The sequence below is a fragment of the Dermochelys coriacea genome, chromosome 7 (assembly GCF_009764565.3).
Source record: "Dermochelys coriacea isolate rDerCor1 chromosome 7, rDerCor1.pri.v4, whole genome shotgun sequence".
NCBI classification, from domain to species: domain Eukaryota; kingdom Metazoa; phylum Chordata; order Testudines; family Dermochelyidae; genus Dermochelys; species Dermochelys coriacea.
In genome coordinates, this window is record NC_050074.1 from 41410316 (window position 1) to 41438280 (window position 27965).

General features: G+C 36.3%; 2 protein-coding genes across 4 annotated transcripts in view; one reads left to right on the top strand and one right to left on the bottom strand.

Annotated features, from left to right (window-relative positions):
* Positions 1 to 27965, top strand: part of LOC119859060 (centromere protein P) — a 327648-nt gene that overhangs the window by 41837 nt on the left and 257846 nt on the right. The gene's annotated exons all lie outside the window — the stretch shown is intronic.
* Positions 36 to 26481, bottom strand: OGN (osteoglycin). Of its 2 annotated transcripts, none has more exons than XM_038410705.2 (7): positions 26266 to 26481; positions 25360 to 25612; positions 10911 to 11007; positions 7385 to 7543; positions 5097 to 5299; positions 2440 to 2535; positions 36 to 1791 (listed from the first exon to the last, which is right to left on the bottom strand). In XM_038410705.2, the coding sequence occupies exons 2-7, from the start codon at positions 25528 to 25530 to the stop codon at positions 1624 to 1626; spliced, it is 894 nt and encodes a 297-aa protein (XP_038266633.1). In that variant the 5' UTR covers positions 25531 to 25612; positions 26266 to 26481; the 3' UTR covers positions 36 to 1623. The 2 variants fall into 2 exon arrangements, with proteins under 2 accessions (XP_038266633.1, XP_043374778.1); XM_043518843.1 differs by having other exon boundaries at positions 7385 to 7546; positions 10914 to 11007; positions 26266 to 26433.

Genomic DNA, 27965 nt, shown 5'->3' on the forward strand with positions numbered 1-27965 from the left:
GGCTTATTTTTATTTTTTAAACAATTATAATAAAATAATCACTTTCTTCTCCAAGAAAATTAAAACCAGCCAAACAATTTTTGCTTTTGATGCTACTAAAAAGCCTATTAGATTTCAATTTTCATAGGTGCATAGCAACAGTACCTCAGGCTTTTAATGAGCACATAACCATATTCAATTCAACTATATTCGTTGCTCAGGTTATAATAGCCCATAATGCAAGTAAGGTCATATTATTGTTTACTTAGGTTAGAGATTAAAAAAAAAAGTTGTTACTGTAAACTGGCTTAATATTACTAAGGAAAAAGTGTTTCCAAAGTTGAAATACCATTATGTATTTGAAATTTAAATAGCTACTTGTTTATTATTTGTATAGTTATGAAGTTGAGAACTTTTCATACTTCAGCAAGCTCCTTTTATATACCACTTGTCCAGGAAAAATAAGTCTAGTATTAGTGATTAGGTTTTTTTTGTACGTTTGTATTTATGAAGCTGCTAGGCCAAATGAGGACTGTACAAATTCCTATTGAAACAAACAAACAAAAACAGAAAAAGAAAAGAAATCTGAAATTGTGTATTTGTGTTAAGTCAGAATCAATATCTTTAGGGTGTAGTTATCTTTATTTTAATCTGAACTGTCAGTCAAAAGCCCCCAGCATTAATATGAGACTGTCCCTTTGTATTGCTTGTATCTGAAAAAAGCTAAAAGGGTAAAACTATGTTGGTAATATAACTGTATTAGCTTTTTGTACTGTTTTACAGTTTAAGATAGAACCAACTTTGCATTTTATTCCTAAGCATTTAAAAAGTTTTCTGTGTCTCTTTTTACATTTTTCCAGTAATTGAACTATGGCTTTTATTCTAAAAAGTGACATTGTACAAGTCCATCTTTATTTTTTCTTAGTGAGTTCCAGTTGAAACTTTCTTGGTTTACCAAAAGGAAAAACAAAGTTCACCTGCTCGAAGCCTGATCTAAACTCAGTGGTTTTTCTGATCAAGACAAAGAATTAGAGTGAATCTGTGCTTTTTACAGGTCATGGATTTTAATCAGTAATTAAAATGCTTTGAGCCAGATTTTGGTTGTAGTCACACCAGTGCAACCCCATTGCCTCCGACGTGCAATTGAAGTGCCGTGGGTGGCTGTCTCTTGGAACTTAATTAACAATACTGCTGATGTGCAAGCCAGAATAACATTCTCACAGCTGTGTTTGCTTTGCAGTGTTAGTATGAATGTAGTAGTTCAAACTTAAAGCCTGATCCTGCAATCCTGATTCATATGAGTATTGCAATTAAACCATTGAAGTTAAAGGAATGATATCTACGAGTAAAGGATACTTGCAGAAGTAAGTGTTGCAGGTTTAAGCCCATACTTTTTACACTGTCATAAACCTACGTGAATCTGAAAGTATAAGTGGTATTGTGTCTGCCAAGTGAGCAGATGCCGTTTTTACACGGTGACTTTTCAGACTAGAATCACATTTTTAACGTGATTAAAAGTTCATTAGGTATATAGAAAAACATAATTAGCAAGGGAAAAGATATGTTCATTTAAAAAAGGAACAGGAATGATCATATGTTACCATATTTAAGTTTTTAGCATGTATAATTAATAGGTAGTGGTTGTTAATATGCTCCGATAGGCAGTGTTTTCAAGCAAGAAAAAGCATTAGGATGCTTTGCCAAGATGATTGGGTTGCCTTCCATTCTTATCTCATCCATACGCGAACGGATATAACGTGTGTTGTTGGATTTGCAGAATGTGTCATCTGTGACTGAGGTTATGTTGTTAAACTGCAAAACAAAACAAGGATAGTTTGAAAATGTTTCAGCATCAAAACCCAGATGAAAGTATCTGAATCTTACCAATAATTAATTGTCTCTCCTTTTCTTGGTTTTTTATTATATTGTTTTTGAGTTTGAATCTTAAGTTTGTTTGTTTTTAAGTCTTCTGAAGAGTTTATTCTATGGGTGCAGTTATTAAGGAGTAATTTTACTTTGGTACTGAAATCCAGTACATTTTGTTGACAAAGGGTTATTCTATTGCTCATTGTGGCCGGTGACTGCCCTTGAAATAAAGAAATCAACAGTGTTTATAGACAAAGTAGTGACAAATTCCAATGTTGCGGTTACAATCGGCCACCAAAAAGCTTTTGTGGCTAGGAGACCTTCTATTTTACTTTATTCTGAAGAATTATTTGAAGTCTCAACTACTTTATTGCTTTTTAATGTTTGAGATACAATGAGCACATGTGATATGGTGCTAAGTATAGTTAGGTGCATGTCTGTACTAATGTTTAGTTTTCAGTGGAATATTTTTGGATAATGGTAACACAACAGTGTGAACCAAACTGAAAACAAATAATGAAAGAAAGCAAGAGTGGTCTTATTTTAGCTAAATCATTATCTGTGCCCTACAAATGAAAAAAATACTTTTGAGACCTGAAGGTGCAGAACACGCAGACTCTCTGGTAAGTTAAGAGGTACAGATTCCAGTGTATTATGTGCGAGATAGAGATATGACAAATTGGTCTGCTTCTGTAGAAAAGAGGAGAAAAAAAAAATTAGTGTTGATTTTCCTTGATTACACTGTCAGTAGTTCAGTACCTCCTGTGCCTGTCTACGTGGGCAGCAGGTATAAAAGGCCAGGAGAGACTCAGCCTCCCCTGGTGCTGCTGCTGGACACCCAGTTGTGGGGTTTGGCAGGAGAAGCTTTTGCTATATTATACCCCGTGCAGGTTCCGGAGTGGCTGAGGAGGTAGTATGTGGTATTCAGCTTTCTGGGTTCATCGGTAATCTCTCCCGACTCCAGAGAGAACCCAGGAAGCTGAGTAGCACATACTGCCCTGGAACCTGCATGGGGCATATCAAAAGATTCTTCTGGATGAGATGCTTTTCCCTGGGGCAATTTGGGGTATGGGGAGGGAAGGCATAGTGGGCAGGGTAGGGGAAGATCAGGACTTCGGCTGGCCTTGGGCTCCTCTGACCAGGGGGTTGTGCGGGGTTCTGGGTGCGGGGGAAGCGGGGGCGGGGGGCAGAAGGAGCAGAGCCAGGGACTCCACCCACTTCACATGCCTGTCTAACAATAGGTGTCAGCATTTTTCTTCTGAATACATACCTTGGCTAATATATGTCCATAAAGACATCCCGTATGAATGTTCTTTTGTTGGAAGTACTGTATGTAATATGCTAACACAGTGGCTCTCAACTTTCCAGACCCCTGTACCCCTTTCAGGAGTCTGATTTGTCTTTTGTACCCAAGGTACACCATGCTACCAAAACTACTTGCTTACAAATCAGACATAAAAATAAAGTGTCACAGCAAACTATTACTGAAAAATTGATTACTTTCTCAATTGTACCATATAATTATAAAATAAATCAATATGAATATAAATATTGTACTTAAATTTCAGTATGTAGAGCAGTATAAACAAGTCATTGTCCGTATGACATTTTAGTTTGTACTTGCTTAACTAGTGTTTTTTATGTAGCCTGTTGTAAAACTAGGCAAATATCTACACGAGTTGATGTACGCCCGGAAGACCTCTGTGTACCCCCGGGGTACGTATACCTGTGGTTGAGAACCACTGCCGTAACATACTAAGAAATTGCTTGAGCAGGATTTGTTACATTTTTGAGAGATTGAAAAGTTTAATAAAACAAGTTCTATTAAACTTCAGACTTTAATGCCATAGCTTTATTTAAGAGTTTTTGAATATGGCTGTGACTAAAATATCCTCTAGTATTAACCTTTCTTGGGAATTAAACCAATTAATATTGCATCACGTTGTGATTGCAATGATTTATTATTATTGTTGGTTGTTGCTCTGTTAATGTTTTCCCTCACTTTTCAGAACCATACTTGTAGCTGAATACCAAAGTGGGCTATGTCCTTCTTGCGGTGAAGAATTTTGGATCGTTACTGGTGTGAGCCGGTGTCATGGTGCTTTCACTGACTTCTATTTTGAGTAATCTCTTTTTGCCATATATCAACATGTTTTTCTGGGTTGCTGTGCCAACAACCTGACATACAAATTCACAATTAGAACCAAATCAAGCCCTGTTGATTTTAGTTACGTAATCACAGCTTATTATGTAACAATGTAATAGTTCTCCATAGCTACAGAACTATTTCCATACAAAAACTTTAAGGTGAAGTTAAGGCTACAAGTATTGTTCACTAAAAGCCTTATTGGATTGTTAGTAAACCTAAGGATGCTTAGCTCCATGTTCTCACTTCTCACTCCTGCATTTCGCAGACTCTTAGGATACTCCTCAGATCCGCAGAATTCCCAGCATTAGTAGTTTTCTTAGTTCCAGACAAACCAAAATAAGCTATTTAGGCCTGGGGTGAACCAATGGAAGCTCATTTAAGATTAACAGGCCTCCTGAGTCATGTGGGTAGGGGAAAATTGTCCTCTCTTGCCGATAATCAGATTTTCTTCCAAAGCCCTCTTCTTACAGAACTCACATCTATAATGCTGGAGGAGGGGGGTACTGAATAAGAACACAGGTAGCTGTGAGTAGCAGCTGTGTTAGTCTGTATTCGCAAAAAGAAAAGAAGTAGTTGTGGCACCTTGGAGACCAAGGTGTCATTTTCCTCCTCCATAGAGGAGGTCTTCAGGAAGGACATTTCCGCAGGAAGTATCACGAGGCTTGGAGAGGTTGTTGGTCATCCTCAAATCTTTTAGTATAAAAACTCTTAAGAGTGTCTTATTTCAGGAGCTCCTGTCCAATTCACTTCCTAGTGTGTTTTTAAAAAAAAAAAAAAAAAATTGAAATTCTGCCTTGGCCCCTGATCTGACCTACCAATATGGAGGCCAAATGTAGTTTTTTTTATGTTGATTTTAGAAGTGAGAAGGGGCAAAATTGGATTTAAAATTAAACTAATGTTTGCGTAATTAACAGAGCATTGCTGTTGTTCCATATACCTTAAATAAAAAGCATACTGTTTTAAAAATCTGAAAAAACTCCTATACCTATGCTCAGTCTTACAGTAAAGTTTACAAATATTTAACAAACACTACATCTATGATAATGGTTATTTATCTAAGTTTATGTAAATTACTCCAATTTTTATAACCTCTGTTACTTACCTTGAAAGCATTTGCTCTGATACCTCTACTCTTAATTCTGTTGTAGTTTGCATTAAACGTAATTAGTTTGGGGGGCAGAACTGGAAGTCTTATCAGTTTATTTTCAGCAAGTGAAAGTTCTTCTAATAACAGAAGCTTTGAAAAGGCACCATCTTCAATTTCTTCTATCATATTTCCAGTTAAATCAATTCTTCTTAACGTAGCTTTATATAAAGGAAACAAATTTTTTTTATTTTTCATGGTATGTAAAATGCAGTAAAGCATAATATACTCCTATTATAAGTGGCTCTGGTAGAAATGCTTGTAAATATGATTGCCTAACCCTTTGCATCATAAGACCATCTTTTCAGTTTCTTATAACTTTCTCAAAATTCAATTGTTTGAGCTAAAATTCTTCACAAATGCCTTAGGCTGAAAAACACAAAACAAAACAAACAGTTCAGCCACTGCCAAGAGCCAGGCTATGGAAAAATAAGTAGTTTTGTCCAGTTAAAATTATGTACATCTAACCATTTCATTGAGAAGCTCTAGTGCCGTAGTTCTCAAACTTTTGTACTGGTGACCCTGTTCACATAGGAATCCTATGAGTGTGACTCCCCCTTATAAATTAAAAACACTTTTTTTTTTATATATTTAACACCATTATAAATGCTGGATGCAAAATGGGGTTTGGGTTGGAGGCTGACAGCTTGTGACCCCCCTCCCCCCTGTAATAACCTTGCAACCCCCTGAGGGGTCCTGACCCCTAGTTTGAGAACCCCTGCTCTAGTGCCTCCATCCTTTAGAGGGGAACTTGAAATTTGCCACAGAAGTTGCCCGGGTTTTAGGGATGTGCCTCTTGTCCCATGGAAATCCACCCAAATGTGGTCAAGATATGAGCATCTGAAAAACTCTCAGTTCACACTCATTCACTCAAGGTTTGTAAAGAGGCTAACAATTAGTGGCTGATCCACACAGAGAATAAAAGCCTACTACTGTTACTGGTTACTTGTTATCTCAAGTGATAGAGGTCTGTGCTGTGGATCTAAGGGTCCTGTTCCAGATGACCACCTATGTGGGGGGTCAGGAGGGTGCCTCTTGATGTAGTTTCTGTTTTTTCTGTTTGTTGTTTTAAAAAATAAGGAAATGACATTGAAGAAAACTGTTAAAAGAATAGTAAGGTTGCCAAGTTAAACATTCAAAATTTGGAAATGCCATAATAGTAGCTGCCTGTGTAACATTAATTCATTCCCCTTGATGTGTATGTTCACTTTAATTGAACACATAGATTCCAAGAGGTTTATTCTATCCCCCGATAGGGTGAATATAAGTAAAAAGGCATGTGAATTTTCAACAGATGTCCTTCCAAATGTTAATTAGTCATGGAAGTTAAATAAGTAAGTAGAAACAAAAGCAGATTTTAAAGTCTGACAAAATCCCCTCTTTTCTCTCTACATTGTTGGCCTTAGTACTGTCACCTAAGTTATGTCATCATTATGTCTTTCAGCCAAGAACATACTTGAATTTCTACGGTAAAAGATAAGCATAAAAAAATTAAATAAAATAAACTTTCCAGGCCTTCTTCATATTTCCAAAAGAATGACAAAAAGGAGCAAGCAATGCTTTTAAAGTCACTTTCAACAAAGGGGAGAATAGATAATATTGCATATGAACAAAGAGATCGACTTGACAATGTAAGAGAAATCTTAACTTGTAGAATTTCTTTACTTTTGAGAGCTTGGTATTTAATTTAAACACTTAGCATTGCATTAACGGTGATATGCTTAACTTTAGTTAAGACCAGGTTTCTCTGCTGTATGTCCCTACTAATTAGTTAGGGAGAGCGGGGCAATCAGCACAGGAAAAAGGCTTAAACTAATAAAAGTATATATTTTCTTTGCCTCTGTGATTCCTCTTGATACTTTATGGTTCCTTTAAGACAACCCAGATTGAGACACAATATTACTTATGTGGTTCATGGTATTTATGAATTAGGGTAACCAGACATCCTGAAATTATCAGGACTGGGAGCTTTTTCTTATACATACACCTATGTTCCCCTTGCTCCCCTGCCAGCCATAGGTTAGGCTTAGCTAGGTTTTCAGGTTTGCTTTTACAATTCCTTTCTAATAGTAGTGTGTTATATATAATACATATTAATGCAAAGATGGAGTTCAACAATGAATATGAAATGTATCTTGTTTTGGTATTTACACCCTCCCCCCCATTCCATATGCAAGGAAGAATTTAACTTTAAACTATAAGCACATATCACCTAATCAAAAAGATTGAAGTCTAAATATACTTACGAATATCAACAAAATCTGAGACTGCCACTCTCTTTATTTTGTTGAATCGTGCATAAAGGTAGGCTGTTTCCTTTGGCAGAGGGGGAATAGCAACAATATCAATTTCTTCACAGTATACTGATCCACTTAAACACACACACAGCAGACAAGTGGGTAAATCTGCAAACAAAGAATTTGATTTTCTTGTATCAGTAGAAAGCTAAAAGATTGAGAATCTTTAATAGAAAAAATAGAATTTCACTGAGTTAAGGTTTGTTTTCTTTCAGGATTTTATATATTTTGTTCTCAAGGTAGTATGGTCAAAAAAGATGTCATGGTCATCAAATCCTTTCTCTTAGAAAAAACATTCCTTGTATTGAGAATTGCACGTTTCTACTTACGCATTCTAGCTTCCTTTTTCTAACTGTTCCTGAAGCACCGTTTATCAGAGTTACTTAGCTATGTTATTGAATTGGTTTGCAATGATTACAAGCTGTATAAGCATTCAGTATAACTGATTGTGATGTCACTTGCCTTCCTTAAAAATGATTGCTTTCAAAGTTGAACTTACGTTAGAAAAAAAAAATCTTAGAAAAGCAAAAGCTTCCATGTGAACCAGTCAAAGAGTGAGACCATAAATTGTCCTACATCTTATGATCATGGCCTATGTGCTCTCTGCAAGCTGTACATAAATACTTCAAGAGTCTTGGATCCTGTGGAAGATTAGAAATTGCTGACCAGTTTGATTTACATTGAAAAATATAGGCAATGAATTAATTTATTAAATGAAAAAAGTGAATTTAATATCCCAATACTTTATTAATTGTATTTACATTGTCACTGCTGTTTTAATTTTCATTGTGCCAGAGATATTTTTATATTAACATAACTGCATTTTAGAAGTTTGTATAGGTAAAGTTGAAGATTTTGTTAGTTGAATAGGGAAATACTTGGCGCTTTTGGCTCATTGGGAGGCATTTTGGGCAATGAGGGAAATGTCCATTTACTGGTTGTGTCTGCTAAAATAATTAGCAGTGAAATACATAATGTTGATGTTTACTTTATCTTTAGGCTTCAGAAAACTCATTTGATATAATGGGCAGTTTGTGCCCTTGACCTTTCGTTTCAGATATTCTGCAGGTTCAGGATGAAAACTATCAATTTCTAGTTGTTTCATGTTTTCAAGGCTGGAAAGAGACATGTATAAGAATAGGAGAATATTTGGATTCTGGAGTACAATTCTGCAGCAAAGGATGCTAAGGCAAATTGCACATTTATGAAATCATGGAATATTCAGGCCTTGCCTCAAAGTTAATGTTGCAGTTTTGAATTCAATTGTGCTACAGCTTTTGTTTGTTCTAATCTCTAACTCTTTGTGGTATTGAAACTTTTAGTCATCTTGTACATATATCTGGATCTGGTGCATAGGTGGTACTTGTCTTTTTGCTATCCACCTAACAAAGAAATTCCTTCTAGATCAATTGGCAGTTTTTGATGCCCATAACTAATGAAGTCCTGATGAAATGGCTGATAGGTATGGGCAAGCTGAGAATTGGTAAGTCTTCAGTTATTTCTTTCCATTGAGAGACCCCATTCATTAATTCTGGACCCATTCATTAGCCTTGCATTCAGTCTTTTGCCTGTGATTTCAGATCTCTACCCTTAGACTCCTTTTGCTCATTTTGTATGTGACTACATGAAATAGTGAAGTGGTTGGAAAAGCAGTGCATGACTCTCTCATTAGAGTTGGAGAGTGCACTCCTAGTTTTGCTCACTGTTGGATGAGAACTAATTGGCAGATGATTCATTTCAGAGAATGTTGGTTGGCTTGGGAAATATCTATGGATGGTGGAGGCTATAATTGTTCCTTGATTAAAAGATTTTTATAGATTTGCAACTTGAGGGTCTTGTTAAATCATTGTTTGATCCTGGATTTCTAGATAGAAGTCGTACCAAAGATGGTTCATTTAATTTAATTTATTTTTGGCAAGGAGATGGGAGCAGGGTTTTTGTGGTTTTTGGGAGGTGGGGGTTTTATTATTTTTTATTTTATTTATTTTTTCCTTTCACATGTGGACCACACCATGGTTAATTGCAGAAAAGCTATTTGTGGGGATACTTGAAAACTCCTGGGAAACTTGAGCTAGTGGAGAATGTACCTGTGGAAACCTTAACCGTGATCCTTTTGTGGAGTGTATTGTGCCCAATTAATTTGGATTCTACTTAATTTCTGGATGCATTTCAAGGTATTGATTGTAACATATAAACTCTGTTAAATTAAACTCTGTCTAGCTACAGTACAGACATAATCTGCTCCTCTCTGAAGTTGAAGTGCTGAGAGCAGATAGCTCTCTATAGAAGTCTCTCTACTTTTTCACTACACCCATTGTCTAGCTATGCCATAAAAAAGACAGCAGGAAATGGATGTGGTGTAATTAGACTGCAATTTTATTCACTGAAGAAAACTGAAAGAACCGTGTAATAAATTGTATAATTCAGGTCATGATTATTTCCTTAATCACTTCCACATAATCCACAATTTGGTCCCAATCATCCTGTTGTGGGGCTAGAAAAGGAGAGGGATTGGCTACCTGCTGTTCAAGATGTAGGAGTCCCAACACTCCCTCTTACACAGGTCCTTAAGGGATCCTTTCTTTCAAATCATTTGCCAGTCCGTTTTATCTGATAACTGTATCTGTTCCATAACAGTTACCTATGCTGGATATCTGGCACAATTATTACTTATGAAGTTGTGACATTATAACCTAATCCCTACCCCCAAACTCAAATGCACACACCCTACTGGGTCCTAGACCTACTGTGAGGAAGGCAAAAAAAAATCACCCCACCCTGTCTTGGCCAATCTGGTGGTGAGGGAAAAATACTTTTCCAGCTCACCAAGAAAAAGGGTGACTACAGTAATGCCTACAGCCAGCCATATAGAAATCCAATTATTTTGCAAATGTTATGGGTGGGTGATTGGGAGTTGCCAGCCTGATCCAGGTTAAAGACAGCTTCTCTGTGGGTGTGTGGGTTCTAGACACCCTCCTTACATTCCAGTCTGCAGAAAGGGCAGTGACCCCTTCACTGACCTATCCCTGTTCGCCTCACCTATTGTTGAGAGAGAGAGAGCCCTTAAAGGGTAATATCTCTCTTTACATCTGGCCAGCCAGCAAAAGACTCACCTCATACAGACTGCGGTGAGCACATTTCACTTCAGCATGAATTAGTTACCTTATTTTTGCCTGATTGTCTAGTTCATATTGTTAGCTTTATTATGCTTTCATTTGACCATTCAATACGTGTGTTTGCCTAGAGGATGTGATAGGAGCATCAGATAAACTGGGCTGCATGTATTCAGAATGTATCTGGAGCTTCTTTAAAATTTCCACACTGGAGTTAGCAGAAATCCCACTGAGCTCATGAAAACCTTCTTTATAAATGAAAAGATGAGTGCTATATGTAGTTTTCCTTCACTAAACTTATTTTTTTAATGTGAAATATTTTCTTTTAGAAAGCTTAATATTGTAACATTTCTATAACTTACTCGTATCTTTGGTTGGTGGTACTTTAGGTACACTCTCATCTCTCTGCAGTTCCAGCTGTATGTTAGAGTCGGGAGAAACAATCATGTCATCTTTTCCCTGTAAGAACAAAGGTAATAAAAATGAAGTGTTCATTAAAGCCAAACTTTAATATTGTACTACTGTTTAAAATGTGCTGCTTGCTATTCTTATAATGAATACTTCTAACTGAAAGGAATTAGAGAAAAACATTGTTTATTTGCATTTGGACAGCATTTGATATATACCCAGTTTCCCCTTTCGTTTGTGGGTTTCGCACACAGAGAGGAGAAAGAGAAGTATTTCTTAAATAATAGGAAAACATTCTAAAACAACAAATGAGGAGGAGGAGGAAGAGGAGAATATGAAACAGGAGTATACCTGAAACTGCTCTTAACTTAATCTTAGAAATTGACTAGATTTCAAATTGGCCTTAAACATCAGCATTCAAAAGACTGTTTGCAAATAGATAACAATCCTAATACACTGAGGCCGTCTATATATAGTACATAAATAGTCTTAGTAAAATAAAATACACTTCTGAATAAAAAGTCAGTGAGAATTTTTCTCCCGAAACATTAAACGTGCTAACATCTTTTTATCAAGTGTATGTAAACTTCACTTTCCAAACCGATCCCCTTACAGATATTTGCCCCAGTTCAGCAAGGTACTTGGTGACTAAGTGTGTGTCATTCCCACAGTAAGGACTAGTTGACATAGAGGAAGATAACATATTATTGCTATTAGTTACTCCATTAGCTTAGGTGGTAGAGGTCTCTGTATTGTATGTAATGGTTCTAACTCTGCTGATGACCAAAGTTGGGCCAGTGTGGTTAGCCATTCTTAATTTTTTTTTCCCTTTGCTTTTTAAAAAATATAGGAAATTAAACCACAAAATACAATATTGAAGGAACATTAAGGTTGCAAAATGAAGCATCAAAAAGTTAGGAAATGCTAAAATTAAGGTTGCCTGCGAAACATCAGTTGTGTCCCGTTATGTGTATGCATTAAGATATGGTCTTTAATTATATGATCACATATTAGTTTTTCTACCAGACTCCTGCCTTATTCAGTTCACAGGATGGTTCTTCGCTGCATTGAATCAGTTTGTGCAGAGAAAGGAGACTTGGCTGCTTCAATTGTTGCAGAAGTTGGAAGGTGTGTACCTATTCTAGGTACTTGGGATGGTCAGGCCCATCACTTTAACTGAGGCGGAGGACCCACAAAACCTAGTCAGCAAATTATTACAGGGAACAAAAAGTGAGAAAACAGGTTGGAAGGTGTATAGTGATTGACACAGGAGACGGCAGGAAAAGAAAGGACAGTCTCATGTTTAAGGCAGTTGAATGCAACCTTGGGGAAATGGATTCTATCCCTGCTTCTACCAAAGAGTTCCTAAGTGATAGTAGGCAAGCCACTTAAATCCAGCTTTTCACAGGTGGCTACTAATTGTGTGTTTCTCATTTTCTGGGGCCTAAGTTGAGATCTTGCTATGATTTGCAGAAGTGCTGAGCACTCTCACCTGCAACCGAAGTCAATAAGAGCTGTGCTTCAAGCATACAGAGTTCTATATAATACAAAGTACTCAGAAAAAATGAGATCCTAGGCTCTCAAATTGGCCACCTAAAATTTGCTGAGATTTGCTGGCATAGCTATGTTGGCTAGCGGGTGTGATTTTGATTTACATCGCTATGCTGGCAAAACTCTGTAGCATAGACTAAGCCTCTGTCTTGAAGTATTACATTGGGTACAAAATTAACTTTAGTGAGTTCCATAAAAAGAGAGGAAGTTTGGTTAGCACCTAAGTTCCAAACTAGTTATATAGAAACTAGTATATAGAAATCTTTTGTATATTACCACTGTTTTCCATATTTCCTTATTCCACTGTTTTTATTTCTTTGTCTAACTGTTGTAACGTGAGTTTTCTGATCTCTGTTTGAAGTCAGAAAAATATAAACAGTGAAAATATATTTTGTTAATTCAAATTACTGTTAGGTGGAATATAATGTAACTATGAAACAATGCTTAGGAAGAAAGAATGGTTGTGTGCTTTTGTTTTTTTTGGGTTTGTATGTTTTGTTTTGTTTTGGTTAGAAAGAAACAGCATGTTTCCTGTATTAATCTATAGACTTTTTTAAAAAAAAAAAGGTTTTGGCTTTTCTGTAAAAGCCTGGTGACATTTGTCTGAAACATCATATCTGTTAGGTGTTAATTCTGCTGGAAAAGGGTTAAATGTGTTCTATTGGCTGAGACCGATGACTCATTACTCCAGATGGTTATAAAGGATGTGGGGAATGGGTCTCTTTGTGGAGTGAGCTACAGGATTTGGAGTGTGACCTGAGCAGTCATGAGGAAGGGAACCATACAAGCAGCCAAGTCTCAGAGACTGTTTTAGCAGGCCTTTTGTTATTTTATTGTCTTTTTAATAATAAAACCAAACCTCAGAAATTGTTGGCATTTGGTTTTTTTGTTAGAGCAATTATTTTTAAAATTTATTTTACTTAGTTATAAGATACCAATAAATTATTGTTCTATAATACTGACATTTTTTAATAGACATTGGCCTGCACCACAACCATAGATGCATGTTTCAGATCTGGATACAGTTTGGAATCATAATTTTATTGCGCAGTGTAGGGACAGGATTTTATAATTGTACTGTAAAAATTGATGTAAACTTTGAATTAATTCTGCCAGCCACCCTTTTTGAATAACTGAAAGGAATGACTGTCTGAGACTGGGATCTTGTTTCCTATATATGCATTATAAACTTCCATCTAGTCATTTCTTTGGTTTAAGGTTTAGTGAGTAAAAGACAGAATCCTGTATTGTGTCTATGTTAATTAGATTAAAGGAATGTTAAAGGCCTGAGCCACAATGTAAACTGTTTTGACCACAAGTGACATTTAATTTACAATGTATTCTGCTGAATATAAGATACTGCTGTCTTCTCTGTGAGAGATTGTTTGTGTGAATGAGGAATGCATGCATCAGGAACAGATAAGGTGTGAAAACCATCACACTTTTTCTTGACCATCTGAACATTTGAGAGACTTGGAAACACCAGGAGACAATCAGAAAACATCCATTGTATCTGATGCTAAACATGTTAGCAGCATTGACGGCCTCAGAGGTGAGGCAACCACCCCCAAAGGCAAGACAACAAATAAGAGATAACGATGGGAAGTCCAACAATAACCATCAAATGATAACAGCGGATGACTTTGCAAAATGCATGGACTCAAATGGGAATTTACAAGTATAAATCTGGGGTGTTTTGCCATGAAACTCTGGGTTCAGTTCTGCAAAGCCTCAGAGCATTGGATCGCGACCGACAGAGCCCAGCTCCTTACTCATGCTCAATCTAACTGGCCGTTAGATTGACTTGAGCTTCAACAGACTCGTAACTATAAAGACCATCTGAAGGTCTTGTGTGTGCATTATGTGTATGTGACTGAAAAGCATATGCTAATTGTTGTATTCTCAATAAATATGTCTTATTTGCCTTCTCTCTTATAAAAGATCCCGTGTGCTTTGTATAGCATAACAGCAGGCCATATTTAATTTTCAGTCTTTCAGGCAAAGAATTGATATTTCATCGACCTGATATTTATGTAGAAAACACAAGATCTACTTTTTATTGTTCTGTTGATTGTATAGATAGCTAACAAAGTAATGTTGAGAAGTATATTCAAATACTGAATGTACACTTGCAGTATTTTGAGATATATATATAAAGCACAACTTATTTTTTTTCTGATAAAACACGAAAAAGAGTTTCTTTATTTTCTTTAACAAAATGTATAATTGCTTTGCTGCTCCACTGCTAATTTTTAGAAGCTTCTTGTGAGTAGGAGAGAGAGGGTGGGACTTGAGGAAATAACAGAACCAAACATAATTGGGAGTATCCATCTTTTTCTTGTCTACACATGCACCAATCTGCTGGCATTTAAGTTTCAGATCAACAACCTTATGTACATTAGGAGGGATTTTTGCCAGTATAGTTATACCAGTATAGCTATACTAGCAAAACCCTTTAGTGTGGATGCAATTATATTAGTATAAAAGTGCTCATATTGGTAAAAACTATGCTGGTTCCCTGGTCACATAACTTATACTGCTATAATCACTTTTATGTGGGGCTGTCAAGCGATTAAAAAAATTAATCGTGATTAATCCCTCTGTTAAATAATAGAATACCATTTATTTAAATATTTTTGGATGTTTTCTACATTTTCAAATATATTTATCAGTTACAACTCAGAATACAAATTGTACAGTGCTCACTTTATATTTTTATTACAAATATTTGCACCGTAAAAAAGAAACAAAAGAAATAGTATTTTTCAGTTCACCTAAAAGAAGAACTGTAGTGCAATCTCTATCATGAAAGTTGAACTTACAAATGTAGAATTATGTACAAAAAAATAACTGCACTCAAAAATAAAACAATGTAAAACTTTAGAGTCTACCAAGTCCACTCAGTCCTACTTCTTGTTCAGCCAATTGCTCAAACAAGTTTGTTTACATTTGCAGGAGATAATGCTGCCCGCTTCTTGTTTACAATGTCACCTGAAAGTGAAAACAGGCGTTCGCATGGTGCTGTTGTAGCCAGTGTCGCAAGATATTTACTTGCCACATGCAGTAAAGGTTCATAAATTCCTTAATGCTTCACCCACCATTGCAGAAGACATGCTTCCATGCTGATGACAGGTTCTGCTTGAATCCAGAGCAGTGCGTACTGTCACACGTTTATTTTCATCATCTGAGTCAGATGCCATCAACAAAAGGTTGATTTTCTTTTTTGGTGGTTCGGGTTCTGTGGTTTCCGCATCGGAGTGTTTCTCTTTTAAGACTTCTGAAAGCATGTTCCATACCTCATCCCTCTCAGATTTTGGAAGATACTTCAGATTCTTAAATCTTGTGTTGAGTTTTGTAGCTATCTTTAGAAATCTCACATTGGTACCTTCTTTGCGTTTTGTCAAATCTGCAGTGAAAGTGTTCTTAAAATAAACAGTGTGCTAAATCATCATCAGAGACTGCTGTAACATGATATATATGGCAGAATGTAGGTAAAACAGAGCATGAGACATACAGTTCTTCCCCAGGAGTTCAGTCACAAATGTAATTAATGCATTTTTTTTTTTAACGAGCATCACCAGCATGGAAGCATGTCTGTGACTGAAGCATGAAGAGGCATACGAACGTTTAGCATATCTGGCACGTAAATACCTAGCAATGCCGGCTTCAGTGGTGCCACATGAACAGCTGTTCTCATTTTCAGGTGACCTTGTAAATATGAAGCAGGTGGCATTATCTTCTGTAAATGTAAACAAACTTGTTTGTCTGAGTGATTGGCTGAACAAGAAGTAGGACTGAGTGGACTCGTAGGCTCTAAAGTTTTATACTGGCTTTTTGAGTGCAGTTATGTAATAAAAAAAATCTACATTTGTAAGTTGCACTTTCTTGATAAAGAGATTGCGCGACAGTACTTGTATGAGGAATTGAAAAATGCTCTTTCTGTTTATCATTTTTTCAGTGCAAATATATGTAATATAAAGCGAACACTGTGCACTTCGTATTGTGTTGTAAATTGAAATAAAATATTTAAAATATAGAAAAACATCCAAAATATTTAATAAATTTCAATTGGTATTCTGTTGTTTAACAGTGTGACTTAAACTGTGATTGATCATAATTAATTTTTTAATCATGATTAATTTTTTTGAGTTAATCGCGTGAGTTAACTGCAATTAATCGACAGCCCTACTTTTACACTGATAAAACTGCATCCAAAGTAGACAGTTTTGCTGGTTTAATTATAGCACCAAAACCCATCTAGTGTTTTGCTGGCATATTTATGTTGATTGACGGGGGAGGAGGGGGGAACCATACTGCTGGCTGACAAAGCTATGCTGGCAAATACCATAGTATAAATGCATTTACATTAACAAAAAACCTCCGTTTGTTGGTATAAACACTATCTCCACTAGCCAATGTAGCTGTATCAGCAAACCCTTTCTAGTGTAGACAAGGCCTCAGTTTCCATCTTGCTGCTGCTGTTTTCTGGTAAGTAACCTCTTGCAGAGCCTAAGACTATGTCTACACTACCGCGGTAAGTCGACCTATGCTATGCAACTGTGAACATAGCTGGAGTTGACGTACCTTAGGTCGATTTACCGTGGGGTCTACACCACGGGGGGTCGACAGGAGAAACTCTCCTGTCAACTTACCAATTGGAGAGCGATCTGCTTTTGATTTGGCGGGTCTTCAGGAGACCTGCTAAATTGACCACCAGTGAATCGATCTCAGAGCGTCAATCCCAGCTGTAGTGTGCATGTAAGTTCCCTTCAGAGCAGAGCACATTAGTGGTTTCCACAAGAGACAGGAAGTGTATCAGCAAAACAGTGAAACTGATTATATACAAAATACTGTCAAATACACAAAATTAAGCAAAGTGGAAGAGAGGCTTTATCTTTAATCTTTCAGTTTTATTTTACTTAAGTGAAAATTGTAGCAACCGTACATACAATATGTTCAGATGGAAATTGAATTTAGAAATATAACATAACAAACATATAAATTTAAAATTGATGCTGTTTTGACACTATGCCCAGAGTTATTAGGTGTGAAGTCCATGATCTCTGTTGTACCTGAACTAAGGGTTTTTTGGAATGTTGCCTTCATAGTAATAAGAAAAGGAGTACTTGTGGCACCTTAGAGACTAACAAATTTTAACATTTGGAGAGGAAGATGTCTGTCTGTATCTGTACGAGTTTTTTTATGAAGTTGACAGATTTCCACTCTATACGGCTAAATTCAGTGGCTTGCATAATGACAGGTTTCAGAGTAGCAGCTGTGTTAGTCTGTATTAGCAAAAAGAAAAGGAGTACTTGTGGCACCTTAGAGACTAACAAATTTCATAGTAATGTAAATGTAGTGATAGATCTTGATCTAAGAGATCTGGGTGTTCTTGTTTGAACAGTTGTTGCTGCATAAGCTAGTTAATTTGCAACCACATAAGAATGTAGAATTGCTCCAGAGATTTTGAGATAAATCAATTCTGAATTACATGTACTTAAAAAATCTTTATGGGGCAAATGTTTTGCTTAGCAACTGGCACAAGTAGTTAGAGTGCTGAAATGATGTGGGACAAGCAATTACTGCCCAACTAGGTCAGAGTAACTGTGGAACAGCAATGCAACAATGCAGGTTTATTGTAATGGCTGCAGTAGGCTCCATGGCCTCTTATACTGGGGAAAGTTACAAAAAGTTCAATTTGTGAATACCTGGGGGATGAAGTGTAATTACTAGCAGCCAGCATAGATTTACTAAGACCAAATCATGCCAAACCAGCTTGATTTCCTTCTTTGACAGGGTTATTGGTTTGGTGGATGGGGGAATGTGGTGGACGTAATATACCTGTATTTCAGCAAGGCTTTTGACACAGTCCCACTTGACATTTTGATAAGTAATCTGGAGAAATGTGGGCTCAGTGGGACTACCATTAAATGAATACAGAACTGGTTAAAACTGCAAACAAAAAGTAATGATTAATGGAATGATGTCAGGTTGGAGGGAGGTCTCAAGTGGAGTTCCATAGGGATCTTTTCTTGGTCCGGTGTTGTTTAACAGCTTTATTAACGAACTGAATGTAGGAATAGAAAGCATACTGATCAAATTCCCGGATGAGACAAGCCTAGGGGGAATTGCCAACATTTTGGAAGATAGAGAGAAAACCCAAAGGGATCTTGATAACTTGGAGAAATGGGCTATAGGCAACAAAATAAAATTTAACAAAGACAAAGGTGCTACTCTTAAGGAAGAAAAATCAAATGCACGGATACAGAATGGCAGATAACTAGCTTGGCTGCAGCACTGCTGAGAAGGATCTGAGAGTTGTGGTGGATCACAACCTCAACCTGAGTCAACAATGCAATGCTGTTGCCAAAAAAAAAAAAAGCAAATGCAATTTTGGGTTGCACTAACAGAGGCATAGCATGCAAATCACCATGGGAGGTGATAGTACCTGTCTACTTGTCTCTGGTTAGGCCTCAATAGGAATATTGTGTCCATTTTTGGTCACCCATGTATAGAAAGGATGTAGAGAGCAGGAAAGGATCCAGAGGCAAGCGACCAAGATGATCAAAGGGATGGAACGCAAGCCAAATGAGCAAAGGTTAAAGGAACTGGTCCATGTTTAGTTTGGAAAAAGGAGATTAAGAGGGGAGATTATAGCAGTCTTCAAATGCTGGAGGGCTGCCATAAAAAAGATGGAGAAAAGTTATTCTCTCTCACCAGAGAGGGCAGGGCAAGAGGCAATCGGTTTAAACAACAGCATAGCAGTTTTAGATTAAATCTCAGGAAAGACTTCCTAACTGTAAGAACAGTAGGACAATGGAACAGATTACCTAGGAAGATTGTGGAAGCTCTTTCACTGGAGGTTTTCCAAAGAGGATTGATAGCAATCTGTCTTGGATGGTTTAGACACAACAAATCCTTCATCTTGGCAGAGGGTTAGACTAGATGACCCTTGCGGTCACTTTTAACCCTATGGTTCTGTGATTCTAAGAACGATCCTTGACTCTACTCCTATATTTTGTCTTCCCTCCCTTTTGCACATTAGTCCAGCTGCCAAAGGACTGAAGCTATGGAGGCATAGGCAAGATTTGCACATAAGTATTTAAAAAAGAAATTGTCTTTTTACCTATAAAATCTGGTGCCATCTGACAACTTTCTCCTCCCTCTGTAAAGTCACTAACTCAACACTCTGAAGCATGCTAAGGGTCACTCCATATAGCTGAAGGTTTATTTTAAACACAAGGAAGTAGTGTTTGTATCCTGGTTGTCATTTGTTAATTGCAGTAAGTTAATAGGCTTCATCATAGTTATTCCCTTCAGAGAATTTTTATAATCAGTCCAAGACTTAATGAATTAAAACTGCTGATATGAATAACAATAACAGTGAATCACAACTTGCAATGTGAATGAAATATTGATATCTTTACACACATCTTAAAAAAAACTAATCTTCAAAACTTTGTTATGAACTGAAATTATATTTTAATAGAAAAAATTCATGGTGCTACACAGATATAATGTAGACATCTTAAACTGTTGCTTTAAACTGTTGCATTCTTCTTTTTTCATTACTTGGTATCATTCTCTGTCCTGGAGTTTACGTGAACCAGTTTGCTGCCCCTATTCCTCCCATTTTTAAGTCATTCTTTGAGACTTTTGGATGTCTTTCCTCTTCCTTAAGTAACTTAATTGGCCCCATCCACCCAATAAGCAAATTTATATTGGGCCCCATCTCCTTTGTTGCTGTCCCTGATGCACAGAAGGCTCCCCAACTATACCTTATCTCCCCACTCCTCCTAAAAGAGCTCTGGCTCTGTGCTTTGCTCCTCTTCCCGCTCCCAACCTATGAAAATAGTAGTGGCCCAGTCTCTGCCCTGCCCTTTGCCTCCATTTTTCCTTCTTTGAAAAATGTTGTGTCTCAATTACTCGATTCCTCCTCTCCTTCCTCTTAAAAATCAACTGGTAGCATCTAGGCTACTCTGGTTTAGTCCATCCTGCTAAAGAAGCACCATAGTGGGGCTAGAGTTCTCTTTGATCCTCTTTTCAGACTTGACTGTTCCAAAAAAACAAACAGAAACCTGGAAACATACCCACTGACAAAGCTGAACTCCACACTGAACTGTTTCATTTTGTTGGCTGATAAGCCCTGCCCCCTTTGTTCTGAGTGTTTTGCTTTTAATTTTTAAGTAATAATAATAATCTTCTATTGTAGAACAAAGAAATAATTCTTTCTTTTGTAAAACATAAAGCTTAGTTGACTCTCTAGGTAAAACCGTACATATGTACATGCAGGTTTATGGAGATAAGAGTTAATTGTGAAAATAAAATTAAAATGTCAATCCTTTTTTCTTTTTCTTTTTTCTAATTTAGTATGTGTATTGACAGAGTGGAGTTGAGCATCCAAAGAGAAAGCTAATAACATACAGTATGTTATAGTTTCAAATAATAAATGTTATAATCATTTTCATCTCAATGCTCATCTGAAGAATATACTATATTCACTTTAAAGAGACTTTACAGTGGTGATCACTTACAGCGCTTTAGTAAGGGTCTTTTAGCATTTCTGTTAAAAATCACTATTCTCAGTGTTTATAACTGAGTTTAAATACATTGCTACAGATTTGAAATTGGCCATATGAAACCAGATTTTCAGTTGGGCATGTACAAAAGTGTTAGGCCAGAAAAAAATGTGGTTGCATGTTTTGATTAGGTTCAGTGGTAGAAATAGTCAGGAAGCAAATAGTCACAAATGATTGGGTCTTTTAAATTATTGATCTGTTTACTTCTTGGGTTTTTTTATTTGGAATTTTGGAACATATTTAGACATAATTGTAGCATATAAGGAACTATTTTATTTTTTTCTTGCAAGGAAAAATTTGTCTCTGGAAAACTGATTTGATGGAAATAATGACTAGCTGCATTCCTAAAACTTTACTATGCAGAGTGGCGTATAGACTTTTTGTTTAATTGTATGCCCTGTTTATATGGAATTTGATTTGGGCATTTGAATCAGTCAAATACATATCTGCTGACAATTCCCGCATTTACATATATGCCTTCTCATTTTGCTCTTTTGTCATGAAGTAGTCTGCCTCTTATCAAAATAATTTAAAAAGTGCATATCATTTGATGCTTTGCCTGCTTATATTAAGCTTTAGTCTTTTCAGTAATTTTGTAAAGGCTGTTGACTTCTTAGGTAGCTATCAGTTGGTCATACATCTAGTTTAAGTGGTCTTCAGTCCTTTTTGTTTGTGTAAATCAGTGTTTTAATTGCAAAAAGACAACTATTCTTTCATTACTATGGTAACCAAATAAACCCATGATATAGAAATGATTCACACAAATTTAGAATAAAGCAAAGCACTACTGTATGAGTTAAGTTAACAGCTGAACTATTGGAAGAAAGATGAAGTGAGAGGAATTAATGTAAAAACAAGTAAGATAAGACTTGATTGTATAATTGCTGCAATCCATAACCTATACTGATTGAGTAGAGGTGGTAGATGAGTCATTTCTAGCACAAATAGCAGAAATATCCAAAACGCAAGATCTGGTAATAATGGGGGACTTGATTATTGAGACATCTGTTGGAAAAGTAGTACAGCAAAACACAAAATTTCCAATAAGTTTTTGGAATGTATTGTTTTAGAAAGCAGACAAAATAACCAGGGGAACAGCCATTTTAGACTGGATTCTGACCAACATGGAAGAATCAGTTGCACATCTGAAGGCAGAAGGCAATTTGAGTGAAAGTGGTTGTGAAATAATGGATTTCTAAGGAAAGGAAGAGGTGAAAGTGGCACAATAAAGACAATGGACTTCAAAAAAAGCAGACCTAATGAACTTAGAGAACTGGCAGGTAAGATCCATGGGAAGAAAATCTAAGGGATAAAGGAGTACAGGAGATCTGGCAGTTTCTCAAAAAGGCAATATTAAAGGCATAACTGCAAACCAAAATATGGAAAGAACAGGTTAAAGAATATTTAGATAAGTTAGATATATTCAAGTTGGGCAGGACAGATGAAATTCATCTGAGGGTATTTAAGGAACTAACTGAAGTAATCTCAGAAACATTAGCAATTATCTTTGAGAACTTATGGAGGATAAATGAGGTCCTAGAGGACTAGAGAAGGGCAAACATAGTACCTATCTTTAAAAAGAAAAACAAAGAGGACAAGCAGCTTGGACACTTGGAAATAAATATACTGGAACAAATTATTAAACAATCAGTTTGTAAGCACCTAGAGAATAATAGGGTTATAAGGAATAGCTACCAGGGATTTGTCACAAACAAATCATGCCAAACTAACCTAATTGTCGTCTTTGACAGGGTTACTGGCCCAGTGAGCGGGGGAGGGAGGCAGGGGGGGGGAAGCAGTAGATGTTGTATATCTTGAATTTAGTTAGGCTTTTGACACAATTCCACATGACATTTTCATAAGTAATCTAGGGAAATGTGGTCTAGATAAAATTAATTTAAGGTGGGTGCACAAGTGGTTGAAAGACCATCCTCAAAGAGTAGTTATCAATGGTTTGCTGTCAAACTGGGAGGTTGTATCTGGTAGGATCCCACAGGGGTGAGTGCTGGGTATAATACTATGAAATATTTTCTTTAGTGATTTGGATAATGGAGAGAAAAATATGCTTATAACCCCAAGCTCAGAGGGGTTGCAAGCACTTCAGAGGAAAGGATTCAAAATAATCTTGACTAATTGGAGAATTGGTCTGTAATCAACAAGATAAAATTCAGTAAAGACAAGTGCAAAGTACATCACGAAAGAAGGAAAAATCAAATGGGGAATCACTATCTAGGTAGTAGTACTGTAGAAAAAGATCTGGGAGTTATAGTGGATCACAAATTGCACGAGTCAACGGTGTGATGCAGTTGTGAAAAAGGCTGATATTCTGTGGTGCATTAACAGGAGTGTTGTATGTAAGACATGAGCGGTAATTCTCGTTCTCCTCAACGCTGGGGGGGCTTCAGCTGGAGTACTGTGTTCAGTTCTTGGCACCACACTTTAGGAAAGATGTGGATAAATTGGATAGTCTCCAGATAAGAGCAACAAATAATAAAAGGTTTAGAAAATCGGACCAATGGAAAAAAAAAAAACCCTTGAGAAAAGAAGACTGAAGGGGGGGACCTAGTAACAGTCTTCAAATATATTAAGGCTATTATACAGGATGGTGATCAATTGTTGTCCATGTCCCATGAAGGTAGGGCAAGCAGGAATGGGCTTAATCTGCAGCAAGGGAGATTTAGGCTAACTATTATGAAAAACTTTGTAACTATAAAGGTAGTTAAGTTCGGAACTAGGTTTCCAAGAGAGGTTGTGGAATCCCCATCATTGGAAGTTTTTAAGACCAGGTTGGACAAACCAGGGATGGTTTACATGGTTTTGGTCCTGCCTCAGTGCAGGGGGCTGGATTTGATGCCTGTCAAGGTGCCTTCTAGCCCTGCGTTTCTATGATTCTGTGATCTCTACTGCATTCTCTGAGCTGATATAGCTGACTCACCCTCTTTTACTGTTTAGAAAATGTTAGAAAATAAGTTTCATCTTCATAGCAATCAGGCTTGCCTTAAGTAAAAAATAACTTAAAAGCCTCTTAATATTTGGAAATTGCCACTGCAAATGTGTATACGTACCATGGATGTTTTCCTCTGGCAGTTAGCATTAAGCGTTAATTAAACAAATTAGCTTTCCTTCAGCCCATCTGATCCCAGCTGTACATAAGAATGGCTATACTGGGTCAGACCAATGGTCCGTCTAGTCCAATACCATGTCTTCCTACGGTGGCCGGTGCCAGATGCCTCAGAGGGAATGAACAGAACAGGGCAGTTCATCAAGTGATTCATGTCTGTCGTCCAGACCTAGCTTCTGGCAGTCAGAGGTTTGGAGACATCCAGAGCATGGGATTGCATCCCTGACCACCTTAGCTAATAGCCATTGATTGACCTATGCTCCATAAACTTCTTTAATTTTTTTTCAAACCTAGTTATGCATAGTGCATATCAAAAGAACTCTCACCTCTTAGCTCCATTCATGAGTAGTCTGAACAGAGCTATGAGATTTGTATTTTAGGTTGGCACTTTGTACTAAATCTTCCTTCCTTTTCTTGAGTACATCTCTTGTTGAGTACCTGACTTCCTGGGCATCAAGATTGACAGCAGCATCACTCACAATTCGTCATTAGGGGGTGCTGAGGAGTGTTGTAGTGCCCGCTTTCTTCTCTATCCCCCTCAGCCCACACAAACAGAGTATTAATATTGCAATGGACTCCCTAGTGTTGCTTGGTAGGATACAGTCGCTCAGAGCAACTATCAGTTAAAAAACAAAAGCTGCATTATATTACAATTGATTGTGTTCCAGCTCGAAAGAACTGCTATGGTTTATGATGACATATTACATGTACGGTACATACTTTAATGAAAGTGTTTTAAATACTACTATAACATCAAAACAAACAAACAAAATTCCTGAATTAAGACTAACTACATCCTGATTTTCAATCTTTGGCTCACCTTGTTGTCTGTTGGATATGACATGTCCTTTTGAGACCTCTTAAATACCTGGGCACATCAAGATAAGGGGTCTAAGAATGGTGTGTCAGCCATCAATTTTGTGATTGCCTATATTCTCTGGGTTTCTCAGACCCTTAATGAAAACCATAGTTAAGAATGCTTTTGTGATTTTATTTTTGCTTTGCTTCAATTTTTAAGTGATCCACCTTTTCCCTACTATTTCAAGAGTTTTCTGTAAAATGTGTATACATGCATCTGATAACTAATTCATTCATAATGCTTGTCAGATTTTTAAAAGATTATATAGCTAATTTATAATATAAATGAAATACCTTTTTCTTTATTGCATCCTTGGATTTGTCTTCATAATCTTGTTTAAACAGTTCTTCAAAAATGTCTGTATCATACTCATAAAGATTGAGTGACTCTTGTTGAATTGGAGGTACTAACTTCACCAAAGGCACAAAGAAAAATAAAAAAAACATAGTCTGGAAAGTCGTCATTTTAGCAGAGAAAATGTGTCTGGCTTTTTCTGAGCTGGAGAAGAAATGGTAGTGTTGACTATCGAGAACACTTTCTTTGAGACTGGAAATAAAAATGCAATCTGTCAAAACAATATTTAAAGCCTAGAGGACTTGTTGGCAGGGATTTCTAACGCATAAGAAACAGGGATCAACTTTTAACTCTTGGTATTCTTTAATTAAATGTTAGCCCTATAAAAATCTGCACTTAACAGCAAAAGATGTATTAAAAAGTAATAAATAAAAGCTTACTAGTTTCCAAATAATGAAGGCAATGCTAACCTCATTGCCGTCACTTACATTTAGCAAGAGATCATATTTCTTTCATTTTTGTTTGATAGCCAGAAAATTTTGTTAAACAGTATTTGAAATACTTGGCAAGCATGTGGTTGAATTCTTAAAAATAAAAAGATTAAATCTTATTTTGAAGTTCAAAATAATGATTTTCGAAGCTAACTTAAAATAAGAAATTTGTCTATAAATTTTTGTTTATGGAAACTTTGGATATGAAAATGAACAAAAGAAATGCGTATAATTTTTTTTAAATTGAGAGGACTTAATTGTACTCTGAACTGAAAAAAGCAAGAAGTAAGTTTCTAAGTAAACTTGAAAGGTTTCTACTGTACTTTCCCAATGAAATTGATACAGTAGTTAGTTTAATTAAAATGTTTTAGATGAGCTGTGGATTAAGATGTTTTCTTACAAAAAAACACCTACCGTTGTAGCAGAGTTTGAGTTTTCCTGTGATTTTCTTCAGTATAGAATTCTTATCTATGCATTAATCCCATGTGGCTGAATAAGAGAATAAAGCTGTGGTTTATTTCCAAGATGCTGAAATGAATAGTACTTCAGAGATTGTCAGCTTTAAACACTTCCCATGAGGTAAAGAAGGCTGTGCTAGCATTCTTTTCCCTGGGTGAGAGGTAATATTCTGCAGCAGGGGGCTGTACTCAGAATAATTTTAATAAGTGGTAAATCAATCTAGTTCATCTATCTTGGAATATTATCTACTAAAACTGGTCATATTCAATGTGTATTGCTTTATCCTGTCTAATCATTTCATCTCTTTTTAGTAAATAAAATATTAATTTTTGAAATGAAGACCTATGTATCAAGTCATATGTTTTTCATTTTGTCTAATAGTTTAGCTAAGAGACAAAGCAGCTGCTTTCTAACTGAGACAAAGATAGAACACATATGTTTGGGCCTATCAGAGGGTTAGCCATGTTAGTCTGGATCTGTAAAAGCGGCAAAGAGTTCTGTGGCACCTTATAGACTAACAGATGTATTGGAGCATAAACTTTTGTGGGTGAATACTCATTTCTTCAGATGCATGTAGTGGAGCCACAGAACTCTTTGCTGCTTTTATATGTATTCTATATTAGTCACATTTATGAACAGTAAAATGTTGCATTATGACTTTGTATTTAGAGAAGGTTAAAGTTTTAAACATGAAATGCAAGTTTGTTAGCATTAGCAAATTCAGACTTTTTCTGTACTATCCGTTTTGATACTTTCTCCTAGTGATATTAGGATTAACACAAAAATATACAATTTATATGTTTTTAGGAGGCTATATTTTATAATTTACAGTCTGGTAATTCATTAAAGTATGTATTTTCAGTGACTTCTTAGACAACTTGTTGGAAAGATGTTTTTACAATGAATGTTTCTTTTGGGGAAATTCTATATTAGTAATTAAGGAATTTTTAGTAATTTGCATCAAGGCTTATGATTTAGATATGAAGGAGGAGCACCAGTTTTCTAAATGTCTGTTGCATACCTTTTTTTGTCCTTTAAATTGTTATATATTTTTGGCAGTCAAGATAAATGGGAACCAGATGACTGACTTTAAAGCTTGCAAAGTTGCTTTTTTGAGTCTTGAAAAACATACAGCAAAAACAACACCACCACATTTTTGGCAAAATACAAAGTTATATTTCCCTTTTCATTTAGCCTACCAGTTTTCTTGGAAGCTCTATCAGTTGAGAATATATTAACGCTGGGCGTAAAGGGTGAACCTATTGGGGATGGAGGTGACATATTTTTGTAATTAGTTTATTGTTAAGAAACCAGATGTTTGTCCTGAAGCTCTCAGTGGGGAAATGAATACTTTTATATGCAACATCTGCTGCTTTTAAATTTCTGCAGTTTATAGCCATTCACCACTCAGAAATGTGATTTGTTTTTTAAAAAAGTCTGTTGACTTCTTTCTATATGCAAATGAGGCAAAATGTCCTAGATATGATCTCAGTTGTCATACCATAATCACATTCCTAGTATGTTATGAAACATGGGCTGGAGTCGGAGCATCTTGAATCAGAATTGCTATTATAACACAAAATTGAAATAACTTTCAGGCTGAAGTCAGGGATCACCTTTAATCCCTTTGTGGCAGGTGGACTCTGTTGTAATGT